The sequence below is a fragment of the Gigantopelta aegis genome, chromosome 12 (assembly GCF_016097555.1).
Source record: "Gigantopelta aegis isolate Gae_Host chromosome 12, Gae_host_genome, whole genome shotgun sequence".
Classification (NCBI taxonomy): Eukaryota; Metazoa; Mollusca; class Gastropoda; order Neomphalida; family Peltospiridae; genus Gigantopelta; species Gigantopelta aegis.
Genome location: NC_054710.1, coordinates 46,516,880 through 46,539,845, shown reverse-complemented (window position 1 = coordinate 46,539,845; position 22,966 = coordinate 46,516,880). Strand labels below are relative to the sequence as shown.

Genomic DNA, 22,966 nt, shown 5'->3' with positions numbered 1-22,966 from the left:
TTTCCATTTTGGATTTAAACAAACAACTAAAAACTTCGCCCTGTACCTGACCAAGAGCCTGCAGTTCCTGGACCCTGACTTCTAATTTTCTCACGCCTAAGTAATGTATGATTTCGGTTATCAAAAAACGGCTCTAATAGTAAAAAATATGCGTTAGTGTTTAAATATTAGGATATGTCCCTTTAATACATCTTTAGTAAATATATGGGGTGTCAAAATTACTTTGTCATAAATATTTTATGGTGACTTGATTTGCACATGTCTACTATATATAGCATAAAATAAAACAAGTTTATAAAGAAATTGGCCAACCACATTAGTTTTGAAAACATAAAACCCATTTCAGCAATATCCCAGACACTACGCAATGTTGGATTATTTTTTTAAATTCCGTTGAGTCTTTGCCTTAATAAAATGTAGCTGGACGTAGCCCAGTGGTAAAGCAATTGCCTGATGTGCGGTCAGTCTAAGATCGATCCATCAGTGGACCAACTGGGCTATTTCTTGTTCCAGCCAATGCACCTAGACTGGTATATCAAAGGTTGTGGTATGTGCTATCATGTCTGTGGAATGGTATTTATAAGAGATGCCTTACTACAAATGAAAAAATGTAGCAGCTTTCCACAAATAGGATAGCACATACCACAACCTTTGACATACATGGTGCACTGGCTAGTACGAGAAATAGTCCAATGGGCCAACCGATGATAGATTCTAGACCAACTACACATCAGGTCAATGCTATAACAATGCAATGCCTGTGAGTCAGTTATTGATCAACACATTGTTAAAGACAAATCAATCGACTTTAATTAACTAACACATACATCCACACACACACACACACACACACACACACACACTAACACATCATCCACATTCTTAAAAACAAATCACTTACATCCACAAACACACATCCACATATACTCACTTACATCCACATACACACACATCACAGACATATCTACATACACATACATACATATCCACACAAAAATGTTTTATTTAAAGACGTACTCAACACATTTTATTTACGGTTATATGGCGTCAGACATATGGTTAAGGACAACACAGATTTTGAGAGGAACCCGCTGTCGCCACTACATGGGCTACTCTTTCCGATTAGCAGCAAGGGATCTTTTATTTGCGCTTCCCACAGGCAGGATACATATCCACAAATACATGCAGGGAACATTCTGTTCAGTATCGCGTCACAATTCGATACAGGTTTCAGAGATCGCTACACAATTTTAAAACATTAAACAGTAGATGCTAATCAATTTTCAGTTGACTAGAAATATTAGTTTCTGTCAGAGGGTAAAACAGTTAGGTGCCATACCCAATTTTATTTTTTTAAGTGAACTTTTTGACAAAATTAATTACTCTTATCATTATTGTATGATTTTCTTAACCCTAACCCTAAACTTAACCTATTTTCTTTCTGGGGGAGGCCCCCCCCCCATACCCACCATTGACTGTGGTTGCATTCAATTCCCCAGCACCATACCATTTCTTTCTGGCAGAAACACTGTATCCACACACACATCCACATACATACATATCCATACACATATCCACATACATACATATCCATACACATATCCACATATACATATCCACACACACACACACACACATCTACATCCATACACACACGCATGTGCATGTATCAGTTATTGATAGTTTCAAAAATGAAACTTGCATCTTTAAAAACTGGAAACCACTTACAATATACAACATAACAAAATCCAATTTGTTGCATAATAATTTTTATTTTATATCAAAGCATTTTGCATATAAATTTGTGTATAAAGCTATTGTAGTACAATGTATTACTAATCATGCACTAGAATCAAAATCATTACGAAAGTTTTGGCAGGGGTTTTCTATCTTTATTGTAATAACAATATGTAGGCTATAATCTAGTAGTAAGATATTGGTTGTCAATATCAAAGTAAATGCAGTATATTATAAGTCAGTAAGTTATTAAAAAAAAGCACCCCCCCCCACCTCAAAAAAAAATAAAATAATAATAATAATAATAATGTATGTTAATAGTCATGGATGGTTTTCACAAAAACAAATATTATTCTCTAAAATATTTTTTTAAATCCAAAAATAAAAGTATTTATTTTAAAAGATTATAATAGCATTGCATTACGCTTATTACATTAATGCCCCATCCACCCCAAAAAGTCACCCACACCCCGCTTAAATGTCTTTTTAAAAATTAAAAAAATTAAAAACCCTAAATAAAATTTAAAATGTGAAATAGTTAACAACTATTTTTTGGGTGTGGACATAATCAGTTGTTAACTCTACTGTAATTAAAATCAGCTGAATTTTAAATATAAGCACTGGTTACAGACCAACTGACCTGATATGATTGCAATCAGATTATTGTCATCCCTTGATTACTAGTATGTTTATGGTATATGATCACTTTTGTTAGTAGAGATATTTATTTTCCATTCACTCTCCACATTTGTAATGTTCGCTATACCCCGTGAGTCGAATATGATAAGCATTTTGCATATATAATTTTTTTTAATATCACAGATATTAGCATGTGAAATGTTTGGACCAGGCCAACATTAAAAATATATTGTTTGCTCACAAATATTTGCAGTTTTAGCCATACTAGAGATTGTTGTGTTATATTTCAATAATCACTTCAATTTAACTATGTCTACTAACCAATCTGGTACCAAAATGGCAGACCAGTTACAATACAGCAAAGCAAAATTGTTTTAAAACCACTGACCCTAGAAATAAGATATTTTTCACTACTGCAGGTTTTTATAAAACTATTAACTTGCATATATTTTTTTATTATTTGATTAATTATTAGAATTTAATGTTTAAATTATTAATGTGGGTGAATCCAACATGTCTGTGCTCACCTAGGTGTTTATCTGAAAACTGATTTAATGTGAAACAAACCGGTACGTATCTCGGAAACTAAGGGTCAGCAGCTGTAGGCATGACTATATTAACAGTCAGGCAATATACAAGAGTAGCACCAGTTTAAACATTCTACAAAAATACTAGTAACAGTCAATTATCTTCAGGTCTTAGTTTAGAACTTACAATAAAAGATCCCTTATTGCTTTTTGTTACAAGTAGCTATGTGGCAATAACAGTTCCTCCCTCCTCCTCTTCCTTCTCTCTCCCCCACCCCTTTATGTGTTTATCTCTCTCTCTCCCTCCACCTCTCTCCCTCTTTTTTTTCTCTGTGTCTGTCTGTCTCCTTTTTTCTCTATCTTCGTCACTCTTATCTCGGTCTCTATTCGTTCAAGCCAGTGTACAACGACTGGTATGTCAAAGGCCATGGTATGTACTACTCTGTCTGTGGGATGGTGCTCATGAAGTGCCGACAGTGGGTTTTCTCTCTCAATATCTGCGGTGAGTAAGTCGTTAAATAAAACATCTCTGTCTTTCTTTCTGTTTCTATCCTCCTCCCTTCTATCTCTCCCATCCTCTTTTCCCCTGTCTGTCTGTCTTTCTCTTTTTCTCATCTCCCCCCCCCCCCCCACCATCTCTTCCTCCTCTCATTCTCTGTCTGTGTTTCTATATTTCTCTCTCCCTTCCCCAAGTGTCAAAATAACTAAATTATTTGACACACCGTATAGCTATTGTCAAAAATATGCTGTAAACAAACCAAGCTATTGGAATAAAAAATTTAATTCAACGTGCCAGAAATTTTCCAGGATGCTAAGACCAAAAGGTTAGCTGTGTAATACCTGGTAGTGTATTTCTATGTTTAGCCGTAGAAACTGTTCAAGAAAAAAAAACCTGACTTAAAAAAGCTAGTAAAAATGACGGAAGATCATATATAAATATCTGAAAATTATTTCAATGATTCATTAAAATGGATATAGATATATTATAATATGGATTTACAGGCAAGAACAATTTTTGACAAGCACAGCTCTTCTTTTTTTTTCATAGTCATGATTAGTACATTAAAAAAATAGCCAATATAATAAAAATGTATAAAGGTTCTCATTCAGTGTGTTAGATTACAAGCTTGTCGTGCTTTTGTTTTTTTCATCATAGGAATAAATACATAATTTCTGAAAACTTACTAAAACTGAAAAAAAGGTAAATAAACTAAAATAAAACAAACAAATAATAAAAAGCCTTATTGGTACAGAAATATCAAGGTACATAACATGCTATACAAGACCATATAAAACCGTATTATATTATCTTTCACTTCAGGTGGGTTCCATACTTGAACTGTTCAACTTTCTTCGACTACTGTTCTGGGGCCTAATTCACAACGGTCTCTTAGGCTCTGCTAGACAACAAAGTATCCTCTTTGCAAGTCTTTTAGCACTGCACTGTGAGATCGCAAAGTTACGAGAGTTTAGTGAATTAAGCCCCTGAACACTATTTGGCTACATGCACACAATTTACAAAACAAACAAAAAAACTGCTAAAGGTAATCAAAACATATTTTCATTCTTTGGCATTTAAACCAACAAATAAAATTGCAGTTGCCATATTGCCATATAACTTAATATAAAAATATAAACATTTACACAATTTTTACTACACTGTTTGACACTTTTCTGCAAAATAGTCTTGTTATAATTTCATAATCAACAGTTTTTTGGGGGGTTTTCATATATGAAAAAAACATGCAATCCCTTTTTTTCTTCTCATAATCTGAAAAAAACTTTGATTACTTTTTCTTTTTAATTTTATGAATACTTACTGTAATCTGACCTTGTATCTGTGACCTTTCCACCCCCTTTTCCATTAATCAATCTGAACATCCCCACAGTCAATGAAATATAAAATTTTACATTATTTTCCCACATACATTGCAGGTTGTATCTGCTTTCACAAATTTCAGATTTTGGGAACATTCCAACAGCCAATGAAATGGAATAGGGTAAAATGCCATAGTTAAGAGGTCAAAGGTCAGGGTAAGACTACAAAGGCAAGAATATAGTCACAACACATGCTATGGTAAACATAAAAGTTTAAATTATTTCCCCACAGGCTGCGAACTCGGCAAAATTCGGTGCTTTCGCAAATCACAGTTTTTGGGTCGGAAGCATAAGATGATGAGATGAAATAACAAAATATCTATATTACATCATTTTAAGATTTCAACAGAATCCTGAAAGAAAAGGGAAGCTCAAATTCAATGCCTGCATTGTTTCTTATACTTCAACTGTCAACAATTTAACATTCTTTCAGGTGTTGTCCCACAAGCACAACAGTTTTTGTTTAGCCACGTGCTCAAAGACGATACATTTTTTACAAGTCTTAATACCGCAGCGGTAATTGACGACTTTCCCCGTCGAGTCCTTTCCCCTGCAGTACTTCAGCCCACACGGGTACCAGCCCACACAGACCGTGTAGCGACACAGACAAATTTTAGTTGAGTCTTGACTGGGGACATCCTTACAGCGAGGATATTTCAGTGGATACAGTCTCTTCACAGCTGTCATCAGTGACGTGTAGTCTTTGCCAAGAGCTGCAGAAAAAATATTAAATAAATTTTTAAAAAAAAGAGGGTCATAACTGCAAGTCTCGGCAAAATTGTTTTTTTTTTACATTTAACCTGAAAAGGGGTATTGTCAAATAAATTTGCATAACCTATATTGGTTTGCATAAATATCATATTGAAACTTAAAAACAAAATAGAAAACACGTTGCTAGGACTGATAACTCAAGAACAAAAAGAAGTTTGTTTTGTTTAACGACACCACTAGAGCACATTGATTTATTAATAATCAGCTATTGGACGTCAAACATTAAATAATTTTGACATAGAGTCTAAGAAAGGAAACCTGCTACATTTTTTCATAAGTTGAAAGCAATCTTTTATATACATCGTCCAACAGACAGGATCGCAAATACCACGGCCTTTGATATACCAGTTGTGACTCAGGAACATGACAGCAAATTAAAACTGCATGACTAATAATGCTCAAACTAAATGATCCCTCATGCAATATGTGGAGGTCTGGCTCCGTATTCATAAACATACTTAAGTCAATGTATGATACCTAAATACATACTTAAAGTACATAGATAAGTATCATACACTGACTTAAGTACGTTTATGAATATGGAGCCAGGGGCCAAGTTCACAAAAACACCCATAACATTTCTTTGGTGTTTAGCATCTGTGTCTTTGGTATGTATATTATGCAGAAAATTACGTAATGACAGCATATTTAAGCACAATAAAGACAAAAGAAAATTATTTATAATGTATATTTCAAACTCGCTGCAAGAGTAAGGATTGTATATTTACAAATTGCACACAATAACATAACATTCTTGTTATTTCCAAAACACTGTTTCTTTTCTTTTTATATGAAGCCAAACTCCAAATTACTGACAAATAAACACTTTGGATTCTGAGGTTTGCCTTACATCGAGAAATAGTTTTGAGATCATTTTCCTGGAAGTACGTCGTATCGACCGCGTCCTGGCAGATGTTGTAGAGATGCGGACTGATCAGGTGACCTTTGTTGATGTCAATCAGCAGATCCTGAATGTGCATCTCCGGCCCTTTTTGCTCCTCGGGGGTTCGAATAGCTGTCGGGTTCTTCTGCAATGTTTAATATTCATAATTATATGCAATCCAACAGACATAATTATTATATGCATTCAGGGTGAGCAAAATATTTAGCCAAATTGTCTATTAAACTTAAAAAATTGCAGAAATCAACAGTTATTTTATATAAAATGTCAATTATTACATGAAATTATTTTGCCAAATTAGAATAAAATTCACAAAACTGCTTTCAAAATTCACAATTGGCGAATTTGGCAAGTGTCAGAGCTAGCCCTGTGCATTCCTTCCTTCCATCCATCTATCCACCCACAACATTCAATCATTCATCCAACCTCCCAATATGACATGTATTAATGACAGTACTGGTTAGTCTGGTACTAGAGATGAGCACTAACCGATCATCTCACAAAGTGACAATACGAACCTGTCTCAGTTTGGACATGGCGTCCGATGATATGAAGTCAGTTTTACTGAAGCGAGTCACAAAACACAAAACCTGATACTGCGACTGTCCCAACTCCTCCTCTGCTGGCACATACGCTCGGAATATCTGAGCTTCCTGAAAGCAACCATATGACTGTCATTATTACATGCATATATATGTATACATGTATGTATGTATGCCACATTGCCAGTGCACATTTTTGTCATTATTACATCACTTGCCAGATTAAAAAAAAATTTAATGGAAGCATTACCGTCAATGCAGGGCTTGAAATAGTGGCCAGAGAAAAGTAGTCCATATTTCAGACCTAGTAGGTGAAATAAAAATTTACCATAAAACCATAAAAAAAGGCAGGTAATTTTTTAAGATAGAGATTGTGTACAATTATTTCATCTGATTCATTGAGGGGCATCAAGAGAGGATGAAGGGCACGGGAATACATTGCCATTCGTAGGGCAATTTATCAAGTTTACATCACGATCATGTGGTGAGATTCGTTAAATTAAGTTTGATCAGAGGGAATTGTGGCCAAAATGATACGGCCACAACATACTGTCATCAACAGTAATCAGACATTTCTCTGATTAATAAACTCATTGTTAATGTCACCCACATATAAATTATTAGAAGGTTCAAGGTATAGTACTACTATCCGAGTATTTTTTATCAACATTTTGTTTTAAAAGGTACGCTCACATTAACTAACTCCCCCACCATCTAGTTGTACGCTTGTGAACGTGTTGATAATTGTGAACTGTTCCGTACCGATTTAAAATCAATGAACTGTGTGACTAGAGTTCCATCAGTGTTCTGGAATTCCAGTGTCAATGTGTCCGACGACGTGTTGGCATGGATCGACTCAACCAAGACGTCGCCGCCTTCGTCTTTCACGTTCACGACGAGTTGACACGACACCCCGTACAATAATGTCGCAAGAGTAAACAAAGTAATGTTAATTAACTTCATCATGATTCTTTGGTAAAATAAAAATTAAAAATTAAATTTTAACATTTCATTTCCTGTGTAGAGGTCGTCCATCTTGAATTCCCGTTTATTCTCCAACCAAAGTGGTAAATACCAGTTTTAATAAGTGTTGCATTACCAATATCCTTTCTCAACTAAAACACAATTATTTGAATTGTTAAATAATTAATTGTAATGTAATTAACTGAGTAATAAATTTAAATAGATATAGTGATAAACGTTTTGGTTACGGTTATGACATTGTTGGGTTCTACAAAATATTAAATCTATTAACTTACAAATAAAGATTTTTAATTTTTAGATATTTCAACCCATTTTTTCAAAGCATATTACAAACAAATATATAATATAATGAAACATATATATCCTAGTATTTTAATATAATCAATAATTTTTGAAAGTCTTTATTTTTTATTTGTTTTCAAATAAGTCGCTATATTATTCTATTCGTTTCATCAACAACTTTCATTTTGTAGAAACTCTGTAGAAGTGTACACAATCTTTTTCACAAAATCAGGTGACCATTATTAATCAAATCATAATATCCATTTTGTTGAAACTGTTGATCGTAAGGTATTTGTTTTTAATTGTTTTGATACTTATTTTGGTGGTAATTAATTATATCTACAGTATTTGAATATACATGTATAAATTAGGACTGGTCTTTAACAAAAGGTGGTTGTTTAACACAGGGTCACAGGCATCCAGATAAGGTTGATGACTAAATATTCTGGCTTTCTACACAATAAATATCATATATATTGCCATCATTTCAATTCTAATCCTATTTTTGTTATAATTTAAATAATTTATAAGCAAAATATGTTGAAAACCAGTTTTCGTCTCCTGAAGTTGGAACCACATTGATAACCACATTAAATTACTCTGCTATCTTTAATTACTGTTAAACTTTCCCCACATTTTGTCCGGACATTAACCGTGTCGCCTGTGTAGACTACACTGACATCTAGGACCAAAAACATGCAAATACAATTATATTACTGTCTGCTCGTTAGTTAAATTAGTAACCACTCATAAGATAAATTGTCTCCAACAGGTACTCGTGTATTATTCTCTATTTATGTTATGTTTCAGGATCTACAGACTGAATTAGCTTTGATTTACCATGGCTGAGAAACAACCATATCCTCCACCACAAAACCCACAAGGGCAGCCTCCACCCCCAGGGTATGGTGCACCACCCCCACCATACCAGGAACAAGCGTCGGGACCAGTGTATGCAGGCCCACCTCCGAGTTACCCCAGTCAGATGCAGCATCAAGTAGTTGCCGGAGGGGTATGGAGTCTGTTGACAGAACTTTCTATTTTAAAGGGACATTCCTGAGTTTGCTGCATTGTAAGATGTTTCTGACTAATAAAATAGTTCTACGATTAAACTTACATATTAAATATATTTTCTGGTTTAGTATATCAGTATCTGTATATTCAATATGTGTCTGGTCATCTTAATATTTGTAAGAAGCCCAAACAGGATTTTGTCTTCAAATAATTTTGTATGTACGAAAAAATTATATTTTTGGAAATAAAATGAAATTTAACCTAGTACAAATATTAGAACGATCAGAAACACGTTTAATATACAGCGGCTCTACTAATATTGTATGTAGAAAAATATATTTGATATGTAATTACAATTGTTAAAAAGTCTCTGTTAGTCGATAACATCTTAAAAATTGCAGCAAACTCAGGAATGTCCCTTTAATTTATATTGTGAAATTCGAAACCACAGTTAACGAAGAATTTCACGTCACGAACTACACATGAACAGTATAATTATTAGTCTCGGCAATTACGGTTTGACAAGTCGGGCATTTCCTGTTTCCGAGCACATCCGAACGCAGCATAACACGTTTAATATACAGCCACTAATATTTCATGCAGAAAAATGTATTTGATATGTAATTACAATCGTTAAAAAGTCTTTGTTAGTCGATAACATCTTAAAAAGTGCAGCATAATTCTTTAATTCAACATATATTATTATATACAGAATGATCATTTATGAAAACCAGAGGAAAATTAAAAATTGCTTTCGTCAAAATGTCGAGTAGTGAAAACTCTCATCAATTTATGAAAATAAGCTGTGTAAGAGGTGGTTGTAGTTTCGTCACATGGCATTTTGAACCGTTAGGATTTAATTGATAGGCATACACTGGAGTGAGGACAATCGCACCCTATAAAAACAGCCTCATTGGTGTCGTGGTTAAGCCATCGGACATAATGCTGGTAGGTACAGGGTTCGCAGCCCAGTATCAGCTCCCACCCAGAACAAGTTATAATGACTCAATTAGTAGGTGTAAGACCATTACCATTTCTTCTCTCTCACTGACCATTAACCAACTAACAACTAACCCACTGTCCTGGACAGACAGCCCAGATAGCTGAGATGTGTGCCCAGGACAGCATGCTTGAACCTTAATTGGATATAGACACGAAAATAAGTAAAAGAAAGAAAGAAAAATGAAATTCACCACATGTATCTTTAAGTCTTAAACATACATATATACAGGCTCTGATTTAGCTCAGTCAGTAGAGCGCTAGCAAAAGGTTTTTTGGTCGTAGGATCGAATCACCTCTGTGGACCCATTCTCTGATTGGGGTTTCCCCCATCCCAATCCCAAATACCCCACAACTGCTGTATCAAAGATCATGGTATGTGCTACCCAGCATCAGATGGTGCATATAAAAGATCCCTTGCTACTAATTTTAATGGAAAGATGTAGCAGGTTACCTCTAAGACTGTCATAATTACCATGTCTGACATCCAGAAACCGATGAATAATTATAATTAATCAATGTGCTCTAGTGATGTCGTTAAACAAAACAAACTTTAAACTTTTTCAGGTGATATAAATATCGTCCTGTTTCTAAATCAAGTTCAGAATTTTGTATGACATTGAAAATATATAACTGTTAAGTAAGCGACTGATGAATATTTCTATTTTTAGACAACTATCATTGTGCAGCAGGGCCCTACAAGACCGGCAGCTCCTCCTCCAAAACAAAAAGTGAGTTACTCAGTACTTACCTGTATCATATGTGTCACGCCCTGAGAAAAAATAGTTCCAATGTGTGGAGCTAAGTATTATATATTATACAGTGGACAATCTGGTTTTCCATGTAAACTGCAGAGTTTGACAAATCCACTAGCCCTTAGTTCCGGCTAGTGAATGTTTGGTCTGGGCTAGTAAAAATTATCAACTGTATTACTATAATACATAGGACCCTAGCCAAGGCTTCTGTAGGGGCTTTGACATCCAAAAGCCGATTATTGATAAACCAATGTGCCCTAGTGGTGTCGTTAAACAAAACAAACTTAATAACTGTAGGGGCTAGTGATTTTTGAAACATTTGTGAACATTAGTCACTAAACCAGCGTAATAGTTTGGGAGAAATCTGTCTAATCACGGGGCAAGAAATAGCCCAGTGGTAAAGCATTTGCTTGATGCGCGGTCGGTCTAGGATTGATCCCCGTTGGTGGGCCCATTGGGCTATTTCTCGTTCCAGCCAGTGCTCCACAACTGGTGTAACAAAGGCTGTGGTATGTACTATCCTGTCTGTGGGATGGTGCATATAAAAGATCCCTTGCTGCTAATCGAAAAGAGTAGCCCATGAAGTGGCGACAGCGGGTTTCCTCTCTCAATATCTGTGTGGTCCTTAACCATATGTCTGATGCCATATAACTGTAAATAAAATGTGTTGAGTGTGTCGTTAAATAAAACATTTCCTTCCTTCCTGTCTAATCGCATTTCATCTGTTCCCTTGAATCCGGTTTAGAGAGTCCACTGTACATGCATTGCTAAGATATGAAATATTGAATTTGTGACTGGTTAATACAGAATTCATGCAAAAAGTAAAGTTAATTTCAATCAGTTGAATCTGTGTCTTCCAACTTGGCTGGTAAACCATTCAGGGATGTTTTTGTAATTGAAGAGTGGGTGGGATGTAGCCCAGTGTATAATGCGCTAGCCTGATGCGATAGGTCTAAGATCGATCCCCATCGGTGGCCCATTGGACTGTTTCTTGTTCCAGCCAGTGTACCATGACTGGTATCGGTATATCAAAGGATGTGGTATGTGCTATCCTGTCTGTGGGATGGTGCTTATAAAAGATCCCTGGCTACTAATGGAAAATTGTAGAGAACTTCCTCTTTAAAACTATATGTCAGAGTTATTAAATGTTTGACCTCTAATAGCCAATGATTAATAAATTTGCTCTAGTCGTGTTGTTAAACAAAACAAACTTAAACTTTTTGTGATTGAAGAGAATGATCAGGGAGCCGATTGAAGTGGTTTTCATATTGGTAAAATGATATCAATTCAGGAATTTGATTTTTGATTGATTCAGTTTTGGGTTTTTTAAATTGAAAATGATTTTTACAAAATAGATTGGATCTCCAGGCATAAAAATAAGTTGAGAACAGTTGTTAGGTTACTGGGAGGTTACCACATGTAAGAAAAGTCGAGAACGGTGTTTCGTTCTCAACAAAAAATTTAACGAACAGTAATTTTGTTTCCAAACATAAAAAAGGCAGTGCATTCCGGACTTCCATGTTTCATTTTCTCATAAGGAATTGCATCAATATTCGTGCGCACATGTGCAATTGGAAGCAATTATAGTCATTCCGCGTTTAAGCAGCGTCCACTAGATGAATTTACTTCCGGATTTCGTTTCTCGTACCAATGTTAGCACACACCGATACAATTTCAGAACATACACGTGACAAGTAGTAGTAACAGGAATTCAATTCTAACTTTCATATAGTTGTGGTAACCTATAGGTTACCAGGCTATATTTTGTGGTAACCTGTAAATGGGTTACCAGACACAATGCTTATTTCGATGTCTGGGTCTAGAATGCTGGAAAATGGCTATTTAGGTTTGGTTTCAAGCTTTTTTGCAGATCATTTCAGCTTCTTTTAAAAAAGAATGTTTTAATGAATTTTTAATATTATAACTGAGTTTTATTTTTGTACATGTAATAATCTTTATTTTATTATTATTATGTTTTTGTTTATCTGTAAGTTTCATTGCAAGTTTTCAGAAAAAAAGCCAGTTTAATGTGGATATAACACATGCAATTATAATTCTTCTTCACCTTGGATTTTTTGTTTTCTCTAGAAAGGACTGTTTGGCTCTCTGATGAAGGAAGTTGACAAGGTGGCCAGCACCGTTACCAATGAAATTAATGATCTTGTCGGTCAGAATACAACCGGTGCCATTCTGGTAGGTATTAAATCTGTAATCATCGTAGGTTGGAATCACGTTTCATAATCAAATTAATGATCTTGTCGGTCAGAATACAACCAGTGCCATTCTGATAAGTATTAAATCTATAATCATCATAGGTTGGAATCACGTTTCATAATGAAATTAATGATCTTGTCGGTCAGAATACAACCAGTGCCATTCTGATAAGTATTAAATCTATAATCATCATAGGTTGGAATCACGTTTCATAATGAAATTAATGATCTTATCGGTCAGAATACAACCAGTGCCATTCTGATAAGTATTAAATCTGAAATTATCATACGTTGGAATCACGTTTCATATAGTGCTACTTTTACTGTACTGTTTGGATTTTTTTAAATTTTTTTTTAATAATTTCAGTTTTGTTTGACGTAAGACGAAAAGTAAAAGTCTTTTGGAAATAACAAAAACCCCTATTGTGTGTCCATTTTAGAAAACAGTTGGCTCAGAAATAAATAACTTGCAGTCATTTCCATAGCATGAAGAAAGGTGTTCCCCATGGGACGGACTATAGGTCATGATTATGGATCACTGATCAGAGTGTAAGGAACCAATAGTAGGATCAATAATTTTATGCAAGTAGAAATTAAGAATTGAGAACATAAAAATAGTCATTACCATTATGACAGTCTGCAAAACCCCCAAAATTTAATACAAGTACAATTGTATCTCGTATATAGTCCAAAATTGTATTTAGCAGCCACCAAATAGGCCCATAGCAATAACATCTGGAGTAGAGGTACTACTTCTAATGCTGGGGTCACAGTTTCTAGTTGGGGGGGGGGGGGGGGGGGGGGGAGTGGCACAAACCAATAATGTACATTTTCATCTTCTAGCACAAACGGAGCATACCGAATTGGCGGATCAAGTCTGAAACACCACTAGATGGGTTGGAGAATAAAATTGTTACTCTTAGAACAGGGTTTCACTGTGTTATATGACTTGAGAGAACAAATGGGTGTCATCTTAAGAGAGGTGGCTGTTTAATACAGGTCAACACCATATGATTTGAGAGAATAAAATGGTCCACTTTGAACAGGTGGCTGCTTAATACAGGTTAATTTGTACTGTATTAAGTGATTTGGGAGAATGAAATTGTGGTGTCTTAAGACAGGTGACTGGTTACTAGAGGTGGTTACTAGAGCTGACTTGGTTGTTTTTCAGAATCAGTTTCAGACTGGAAATGTTGTTCAGCTAGTGTCAAGGACAAGTGGGCGGAGTCTTCAGGTTGTGGCGGCAGTTAATGGACAGCTGGTAGTCGATGGGGCGGGGCCAACCCAGGGCCAACCTCCCTTCAATGGTGTGTACCTCTTTTCTCTGACTCTGAAACTAAATTTGGGGTGGGACGTAGTAACATGCTCGCTTGATGAACAGTCAGGTCTAGGATCAATCCCTATCAGTGGTATTTCTGGTTTCAGCCAGTGCTCCACAACTGGTGTAACATGTAACAAAGGCCATGGTATGTACTATCCTATCTGTGAGATGCAAGATTTAAGCTGTCACTTGTGAATTGAATTTGAATTTGGCAAATATATTACGTTAGTAATTCCAAGGTTTCTAGATTTTTTTTATAAAATTCACTAGCCATGGGATCGGAGATTTTAAAATTTATTAGCCACGATTAAATATTCACTAGCCCTACTTTACTTTAAGTTAATACTAAATAATAGTAAAAATCAGATATAAAGAGAGAGGTATAATAGCTTAAAAACACTAACTTTGGTGGGTGGGGCTTGGGGGCAGGATATTCATATTTACAGAATAGACTTAACTGTAATATTTGACAATTTGTTTTCACTAGCCATTGGGCATGGCAATAGTAGTTATTTACTAGCCCAACATTAAATATTACTAGCCATGGGAGTGGAGCTACCATAATCTAGAAGCCCTGCTAATTCCCCAAAATTCTAATTAAAAAATCGCCTATCGTTCATAAATGTACTGCTATTTTTGCAGTTTGGCGAAATGAAATTTGAATTTAGTGACAGATTTTGTTAGCAAATTCGCCAAATTGCTGATAGTTTATGGTCTTCAGTCTAAACCCTGAAGATGCTGCAAATAAAAGATCCTTTGCTGCTAATGAAAAGTGTAGCCCATGGCAAGCAGCAACGGGTTTCCTCTCTCATTATCTGTATGGACTGTAACCATATGTCTGATGTTATATAACCATAATTTCTTCTTGCTTCTAAAACTAAATTATTTTGTAGTTTGAAAATATAATTATTTCTATACCCCGTATCAGCATCCAAAGTGTTTTTAGTCAATAAGTTCAGTTTGGCTTGATGTAAAACGAAAGGGAAAATATATTTTTGAAGTAACAAAAATTTTCTTTTTTATATACAGACAATTGTAAAAACAGTGTCATCTGCTTCACTGAGTTTGAAATCATATTTTTCTTGATTCTTTTTTTTAAGGTGACAACATCTCTCTTCTGTTATTTTCTAAATCAAATGTTGCAATTACTATATGATAGGTCTACACTCAAAATATTTACCAATCAAACAGTGTCATAAACGGTTTTTTCCCTGTTTCCTTTTTTGTTTGTTTTACAATAAGTAATTTTTAAATTACTGTTTCAGCTGTTTGGACAGTAGTAGCTGAAGGCAAAAACCAGATACGTCTCCATAACAACAACAATTTCTTGACTATCATCAACGGGCAAACTGCACTAATAAACATGGTGAGTAAATACTTTCCTTCTGCCTGTCCAGGGTGGATCCAAAAACATTTGGGAGGGAGGGCACATGAACCAACTTGTCAAAAGGATATCCCAGTAAGAACAAAAAATTGAAAGAACTGAAAGAAGGCAGAAAACTGAATATTTTTAAGGGGGTTTCCCTGGTCGTTTTGCTGTTTATATCAATCATGGGTGGCTGCAGCAGGTCAGTTCGTGGGTAGCATATTGAAATCTCTGTAATAAAAATTGTGTGACTACTAATTGATTGGAGTGACAGCTGTCTTCGTTTCTTCCACATGGGCTGATACAATGTATGTATGGGAACTCATTTATTGTTCCCACATCCAAAATTAGGTTCAGACATGCCCGCCCCGGACTTCGTCAGTGACCAATTCCTGGCAACACAATGTATGTAGCTCAGTTGGAGATTACTTTGCTGTTGTACAATGGCTCGCAGGGATTATTGCTTGTACGTTTCTCCTTGTGACCAGTGCTCCATAAGAAAGTACACATACAAGATCCTTTGCTGCTTATTTGGAAAGAGTCTCTCTCTCTCCCTCTCTCCCTCTCTCTCTTACTCACTATCTAGCATTGTCTTTGTCTCACTATTCCTTTCTCTCACCATCTCTATTTTCTCCCTCCCTCCCTCGCTCTTTTTTTCTCTCTTTTACTCTCTCACTGTCCTTCTCTTTCTCCTCTATCTCCCCTCCTCTCTCCCCCATCCCTCCCTCTGTCTGTCTCATTGTCATTAACTACATGTTAAACACCAAATAGTGATTTAAAATGTGCTCTGTTTGTCTTAAAATTAATATTCTTACCTTCAAAGATAATGAACACCCTGGTGTCTATATAAAAACTGACAATGCACCTTTAATGACACTCATTTGTTTGTTTTTTTGGTCACAGCCTCCTGGTACTGTTCAGGGAATTGAGACGAAGTTGCAGCTTCACCTGATGTCTGGCCAGTACGTGATCATCGAGTCAATGAAGGAGCAGGGCAGATACGTCGGTGTGATGCCGGACGGCAGCCTCAAACCAGCATCGTCAACCGGCCGCGAGATAAACTCGCACTTCGCAGTCAAACTAGTGGTGAGTGGGTTGTGGGAAGAATTGTTTGATACCATTGTGACATGTACTCTTACTTCACAGTCAAACTAGTGGTGAGTGGGTCACGGGTAGCATTGTTTTATATCATTGTGAGTTGAACTCTCACTTCACAGTCAAACTAGTGGTGAGTGGGTCACGGGTAGCATTGTTTTATATCATTGTGAGATGTACTCTCACTTTGCAGTCAAACTAGTGGTGAGTGGGTCACGGGTTCAATTGTTTTATATCATTGTGAGTTGAACTCTGACTTCGCAGTCAAACTAGTGGTGAGTGGGTCACGGGTAGCATTGTTTTATATCATTGTGAGATGTACTCTCACTTCGCAGTCAAACTAGTGGTGAGTGGGTCACGGGTAGCATTGTTTTATATCATTGTGAGATGAACTCTCACTTCGCAGTCAAACTAGTGGTGAGTGGGTCACGGGTAGCATTGTTTTATATCATTGTGAGTTGAACTCTCACTTCGCAGTCAAACTAGTGGTGAGTGGGTCGCGGGTAGAATTGTTTTATATCATTGTGAGTTGAACTCTCACTTCGCAGTCAAACTAGTGGTGAGTGGGTCACGGGTAGCATTGTTTTATATCATTGTGAGTTGAACTCTCACTTCGCAGTCAAACTAGTGGTGAGTGGGTCACGGGTAGCATTGTTTTATATCATTGTGAGATGAACTCTCACTTCGCAGTCAAACTAGTGGTGAGTGGGTCGCGGGTAGCATTGTTTTATATCATTGTGAGATGAACTCTCACTTCGCAGTCAAACTAGTGGTGAGTGGGTCGCGGGTAGCATTGTTTTATATCATTGTGAGTTGTACTCTCACTTCGCAGTCAAACTAGTGGTGAGTGGGTCGCGGGTAGCATTGTTTTATATCATTGTGAGTTGTACTCTCACTTCGCAGTCAAACTAGTGGTGAGTGGGTCGCGGGTAGCATTGTTTTATATCATTGTGAGTTGTACTCTCACTTCGCAGTCAAACTAGTGGTGAGTGGGTCGCGGGTAGCATTGTTTTATATCATTGTGAGTTGAACTCTCACTTCGCAGTCAAACTAGTGGTGAGTGGGTCACGGGTAGCATTGTTTTATATCATTGTGAGTTGAACTCTCACTTCGCAGTCAAACTAGTGGTGAGTGGGTCACGGGTTCAATTGTTTTATATCATTGTGAGTTGAACTCTCACTTCGCAGTCAAACTAGTGGTGAGTGGGTCACGGGTAGCATTGTTTTATATCATTGTGAGATGAACTCTCACTTCGCAGTCAAACTAGTGGTGAGTGGGTCACGGGTAGCATTGTTTTATATCATTGTGAGATGAACTCTCACTTCACAGTCAAACTAGTGGTGAGTGGGTCGCGGGTAGCATTGTTTTATATCATTGTGAGTTGAACTCTCACTTCGCAGTCAAACTAGTGGTGAGTGGGTCGCAGGTAGCATTGTTTTATATCATTGTGAGATGAACTCTCACTTCGCAGTCAAACTAGTGGTGAGTGGTTCGCGGGTAGCATTGTTTTATATCATTGTGAGTTGAACTCTCACTTCGCAGTCAAACTAGTGGTGAGTGGTTCGCGGGTAGCATTGTTTTATATCATTGTGAGTTGAACTCTCACTTCGCAGTCAAACTAGTGGTGAGTGGGTCGCGGGTAGCATTGTTTTATATCATTGTGAGATGAACTCTCACTTCGCAGTCAAACTAGTGGTGAGTGGGTCGCGGGTAGCATTGTTTTATATCATTGTGAGATGAACTCTCACTTCGCAGTCAAACTAGTGGTGAGTGGGTCGCGGGTAGCATTGTTTTATATCATTGTGAGATGAACTCTCACTTCGCAGTCAAACTAGTGGTGAGTGGGTCGCGGGTAGCATTGTTTTATATCATTGTGAGATGAACTATCACTTCGCAGTCAAACTAGTGGTGAGTGGGTCGCGGGTAGCATTGTTTTATATCATTGTGAGATGAACTCTCACTTCGCAGTCAAACTAGTGGTGAGTGGGTCGCGGGTAGCATTGTTTTATATCATTGTGAGTTGAACTCTCACTTCGCAGTCAAACTAGTGGTGAGTGGGTCGCGGGTAGCATTGTTTTATATCATTGTGAGATGAACTCTCACTTCGCAGTCAAACTAGTGGTGAGTGGGTCGCGGGTAGCATTGTTTTATATCATTGTGAGATGAACTCTCACTTCGCAGTCAAACTAGTGGTGAGTGGGTCGCGGGTAGCATTGTTTTATATCATTGTGAGATGAACTCTCACTTCGCAGTCAAACTAGTGGTGAGTGGGTCGCGGGTAGAATTGTTTGATATCATTGTGAGATGTACTCTCACTTCGCAGTCAAACTAGTGGTGAGTGGTTCGCGGGTAGCATTGTTTTATATCATTGTGAGTTGAACTCTCACTTCGCAGTCAAACTAGTGGTGAGTGGGTCGCGGGTAGCATTGTTTTATACCATTGTGAGATGAACTCTCACTTCGCAGTCAAACTAGTGGTGAGTGGGTCGCGGGTAGCATTGTTTTATACCATTGTGAGATGAACTCTCACTTCGCAGTCAAACTAGTGGTGAGTGGGTCGCGGGTAGAATTGTTTTATATCATTGTGAGATGAACTCTCACTTCACAGTCAAACTAGTGGTGAGTGGGTCACGGGTAGAATTGTTTTATACCATTGTGAGATTGAGTTGTGAGACATGGACATCCAGACACACACACAAACACTTTTTATTCATTTCATTTTCCCCCATGTCAACCAGTGCCCCACAACTGGAATATCAAAGGATGTGGTATGTGCTGTCCTGTCTGTTGGAAAGTGATATAAAAGACCCTATACTAGTAATGGTGAAAAAATGTAGCAGACAGGATAGCACATACCACAACCTTTGATATACCTGTCATGATGCACTGGTTGGAATGAGAAATAGCCCAATGGGCCCACATATCCAGACCGTGTTGCTAATTCACAATTTGTCCATCGTTTTCTAAATGTCACCAATAATATGACTTATGTTTTCCTTTTTTTTCAGTATTCTCCTTACGCTGCTGTCACTTCAACCGTGCCACCTAAATGAACAGCTTGATCTCACCTCAGAAACAACCGCGCAGTTTAAACGCAGACACCACAGCTTTTACAGTGAACTATGCAACTACCGTCCGAGTCGTTATTCTACCTAAATCTTTAACACGCAATTATTCAGGGCCATAGTAACAGGGGAAACGTGTGTCTACTGACTTCACGCCCAAAACATTTACCGTTTGTCCCACTCTATTTATCTTTAAAATGTGCCTCCACTTCACATGTCATTCCTATCATCCTGTTATTTGTAGTGTGTGTTTGGCAGAAGTTTGTACCTACCCTGTACTAACCCTGTACCTACCAGCCTTATGTCCGATGACTTAACCACGACATTACTGAGGCCGGTTAGGAGAAGAAGAAGAAGTTTGTTTTGTTTAACGACACCACTAGAGCACATTGATTTATTAACCATCAGCTACTGGATGTCAAACATTTGGTAATTTTGACATAAAATCTTAGCGACGAAACCCTCTACATATTTCCATTAGTAGCAAGGGAGGGGTCTTTTATATGCACCATCCCACAGATATACCAGTCGTGGTGCATTGGCTGGAACGAGAAATAGGCCAATGGGCCCACCAACTAGAATCGATCCCAAACTGACCGTGCATCAAGCAAATGCTTTACCAGTGGACTATGTCCCACCCCATGTGTGGCAGAGGTCGAATTTTAATTTTGGTGGGGGAGGGCTGGGAGGCAAATGCTACCTTGGGTTTAATAACAGAAGTTAGATGGGCACTAACGAAAAATTTTCCTTCAAAAGAGAGGAAAGAAAGCAACTTACTTTCTATCAAGTGTGTTTCAGGCAAAAACAGTTTCACCCTTGTGCCTTGGACTTTAGTCTGTGCAATTTGTTGGCTACAGATGCATTTTATCATATTATAAATAACATGTACAATATGGTATATAAGGGCAGTGGCAAACCAAGGTAGGGCACCACAGCATTTTTCTTGCCATCGACAAAGTTACAATTTTTAGGACACAATAGCATGTAAGGAGGCAACCATTTTGGCATTGTTGCTGTAGTAAAATTTGAACTTTGTGTGCATGCAGGCATCGCTGGCATAATGAGGGCAGCTGTGTTTTGATAGTGTGCAAGTATAACTGTCGTATGTTTAACTGTTAACCAGTAGCTCTGTCGTCTAAAGACAACTGTTTTCAAAATGAGCTGTGGCCTGCACAACTGACTAGTAAGTTCCACTGTTTTTCTTGTGAGTGCTTCAGTTACTACTCATTTTGAAATTTCAACTAGAAAGGAAAATAGCAGGGATAGCTCTGGGTGAGCAGAAAAATTTGCCAAATCATCTATTTAAACTTCAAAAATTGCAAAATCCCAGTTATTTTCTAATAAAAGAACAATTATTACATAAAAGTTATTTGGCAAATTAAAATAAAATTCGCCTATTGTTTTTAAAATTCGCAATTGCCGAATTTGGCGAGTGCCAGAGCTAGCCGTGAAATAAGTTGCCGATCAGAATGGATTGTATTAAAGTATCGTACTTAATATCAACATTTTTTATCAGTAAATTTTAGTGCGTTTGGATGTTTAGTAGGATCCATTTAATTCCCATATGTATTATCGACTGAGAATTAACTAGGTATATCCGCAATGTATTTGATATTGCGGATAGAGTTACTTAATTCTCGATCGACATTACAATGAAATAAAGCAAGAGGTTAATGCAATTAAAATGGTGCCAGTAAGAATTTTTAGTACCATAAAAAATATGATAAATGTAATTAGAAACACTGGAGTATTATTTTGGGTAAGCACCATTGTGTGAAAACATTAAAAACGGGCACTGGGAGCCAAAACTTGATCACGAACGAATTATGGGAAAACACCAAAACGTAACTGATAGGAGACCTGACCTATTGTTCGCAACTTATTTCAGGGGCTGATTTTAAATGTGCTTACATACACTGAATGTTCAAGCATGTCTGTCATGGGTGCTTAAGGTGGGGATAAGGAGGATAGGATGTACAGGTAAGAATCAAAATAAAGTAATCAAAAAGAGTCTACCTTAGACTTGTATCATGTTTTTTTCCACCACTAAATGCAATTATTTTTGTTTTGAAATGTAAAGATTATACCTTCAACTACATAATCAAAAATATTACAACCAAAAATTAAGTGTAGCCAATATATGAACAAATTGCATGTCTGCACCCCGTCTCCCACTTCCTCTTTTCTCCCCGTAATCACAAGCCCTTCATTCTATTATAGTTCACCGACTCCTTATCAGGCACCCTGTTCCTGAAATATCAAATCACCAGGTTAGAAAGCACAAGGAGCCCAAAGGAAATACAAATTCACCAAGTCCTTTCTTTTGTTTGGTGCCTGTAGGAATATTTAATATAAAAATGTGTGTGCGTGCCTTTAAATCATGACATGATACCTAATATCAGCCGCCACTAAAAATGTTTGTTTAAATAATTTCAGTTTTCCTTTAAGCAAAAAGAAAAGGAAAACTTCAAAATAACAAAAGTGTTCTATTTTTATGTGCAATTTGTAAAACTATTGGTCAAGACATAAATAAAACCGTAATATTCACCCATAGCGAAGATTGGAGTCTTCTCCATATTGTATTTTCTCTGTTGTTTTATCATACTGAATTCTCTATTTGAATATTCTTTTGTCAGTTTGTTTCTACTAGTTGGAGAACTATTTTGTATGATACAGGCATCTGATAATTGAAACTTTGCATACTGGTAACCCATTTAAGGTCTATGCAAAAAGAATTTCAGATAAACCATTTCCTTTTTGTGAAACCCATTATGTCCATGTAAATGAATCCACGATGGTCCTAAATTTATATGCATGTGCATGTGGAATGTGAAATGACCGTTCTTGCAATATTCTGAGGTCTGAGGATAGGTGTGTA

The 22,966-nt window shown here is 36.8% G+C and overlaps 2 protein-coding genes across 3 annotated transcripts; one reads left to right on the top strand and one right to left on the bottom strand.

Annotated features, from left to right (window-relative positions):
- Nucleotides 1–1,752: 1,752 nt before the first annotated feature.
- Nucleotides 1,753–8,035, bottom strand: LOC121386312 (out at first protein-like). The gene is made up of 4 exons (XM_041517173.1): nt 7,758–8,035; nt 6,972–7,106; nt 6,403–6,580; nt 1,753–5,494 (listed from the first exon to the last, which is right to left on the bottom strand). The coding sequence occupies exons 1-4, from the start codon at nt 7,959–7,961 to the stop codon at nt 5,211–5,213; spliced, it is 801 nt and encodes a 266-aa protein (XP_041373107.1). The 5' UTR covers nt 7,962–8,035; the 3' UTR covers nt 1,753–5,210.
- Nucleotides 8,036–8,459: 424 nt separating this feature from the next.
- On the top strand, nt 8,460–20,492 carry LOC121386749. 2 transcript variants are annotated; one of them, XM_041517752.1, is made up of 8 exons: nt 8,460–8,493; nt 9,072–9,273; nt 10,946–11,005; nt 13,118–13,222; nt 14,414–14,549; nt 15,829–15,929; nt 16,833–17,015; nt 20,032–20,492. In XM_041517752.1, exons 2-8 carry the CDS (start codon nt 9,103–9,105, stop codon nt 20,074–20,076), a joined length of 801 nt encoding a protein of 266 aa, XP_041373686.1. In that variant the 5' UTR covers nt 8,460–8,493; nt 9,072–9,102; the 3' UTR covers nt 20,077–20,492. The 2 variants fall into 2 exon arrangements, with proteins under 2 accessions (XP_041373686.1, XP_041373685.1); XM_041517751.1 differs by having other exon boundaries at nt 8,477–8,549.
- The last annotated feature ends 2,474 nt before the right edge of the window (nt 20,493–22,966 follow it).

Coding starts and splice junctions, on each gene's coding strand:
- LOC121386312 (XM_041517173.1), bottom strand. CDS start 7,961: ATGATGAAGTTAATTAACATTACTTTGTTTACTCTTGCGACATTATTG. Junction 7,107..7,757: donor AGTTCATTGATTTTAAATCG/GTACGGAACAGT, acceptor GGTTGCTTTCAG/GAAGCTCAGATATTCCGAGC. Junction 5,495..6,402: donor TCTCAAAACTATTTCTCGAT/GTAAGGCAAACC, acceptor TTTTTTCTGCAG/CTCTTGGCAAAGACTACACG.
- LOC121386749 (XM_041517752.1), top strand. CDS start 9,103: ATGGCTGAGAAACAACCATATCCTCCACCACAAAACCCACAAGGGCAG. Junction 11,006..13,117: donor CTCCTCCTCCAAAACAAAAA/GTGAGTTACTCA, acceptor TGTTTTCTCTAG/AAAGGACTGTTTGGCTCTCT. Junction 15,930..16,832: donor AAACTGCACTAATAAACATG/GTGAGTAAATAC, acceptor TTTTGGTCACAG/CCTCCTGGTACTGTTCAGGG.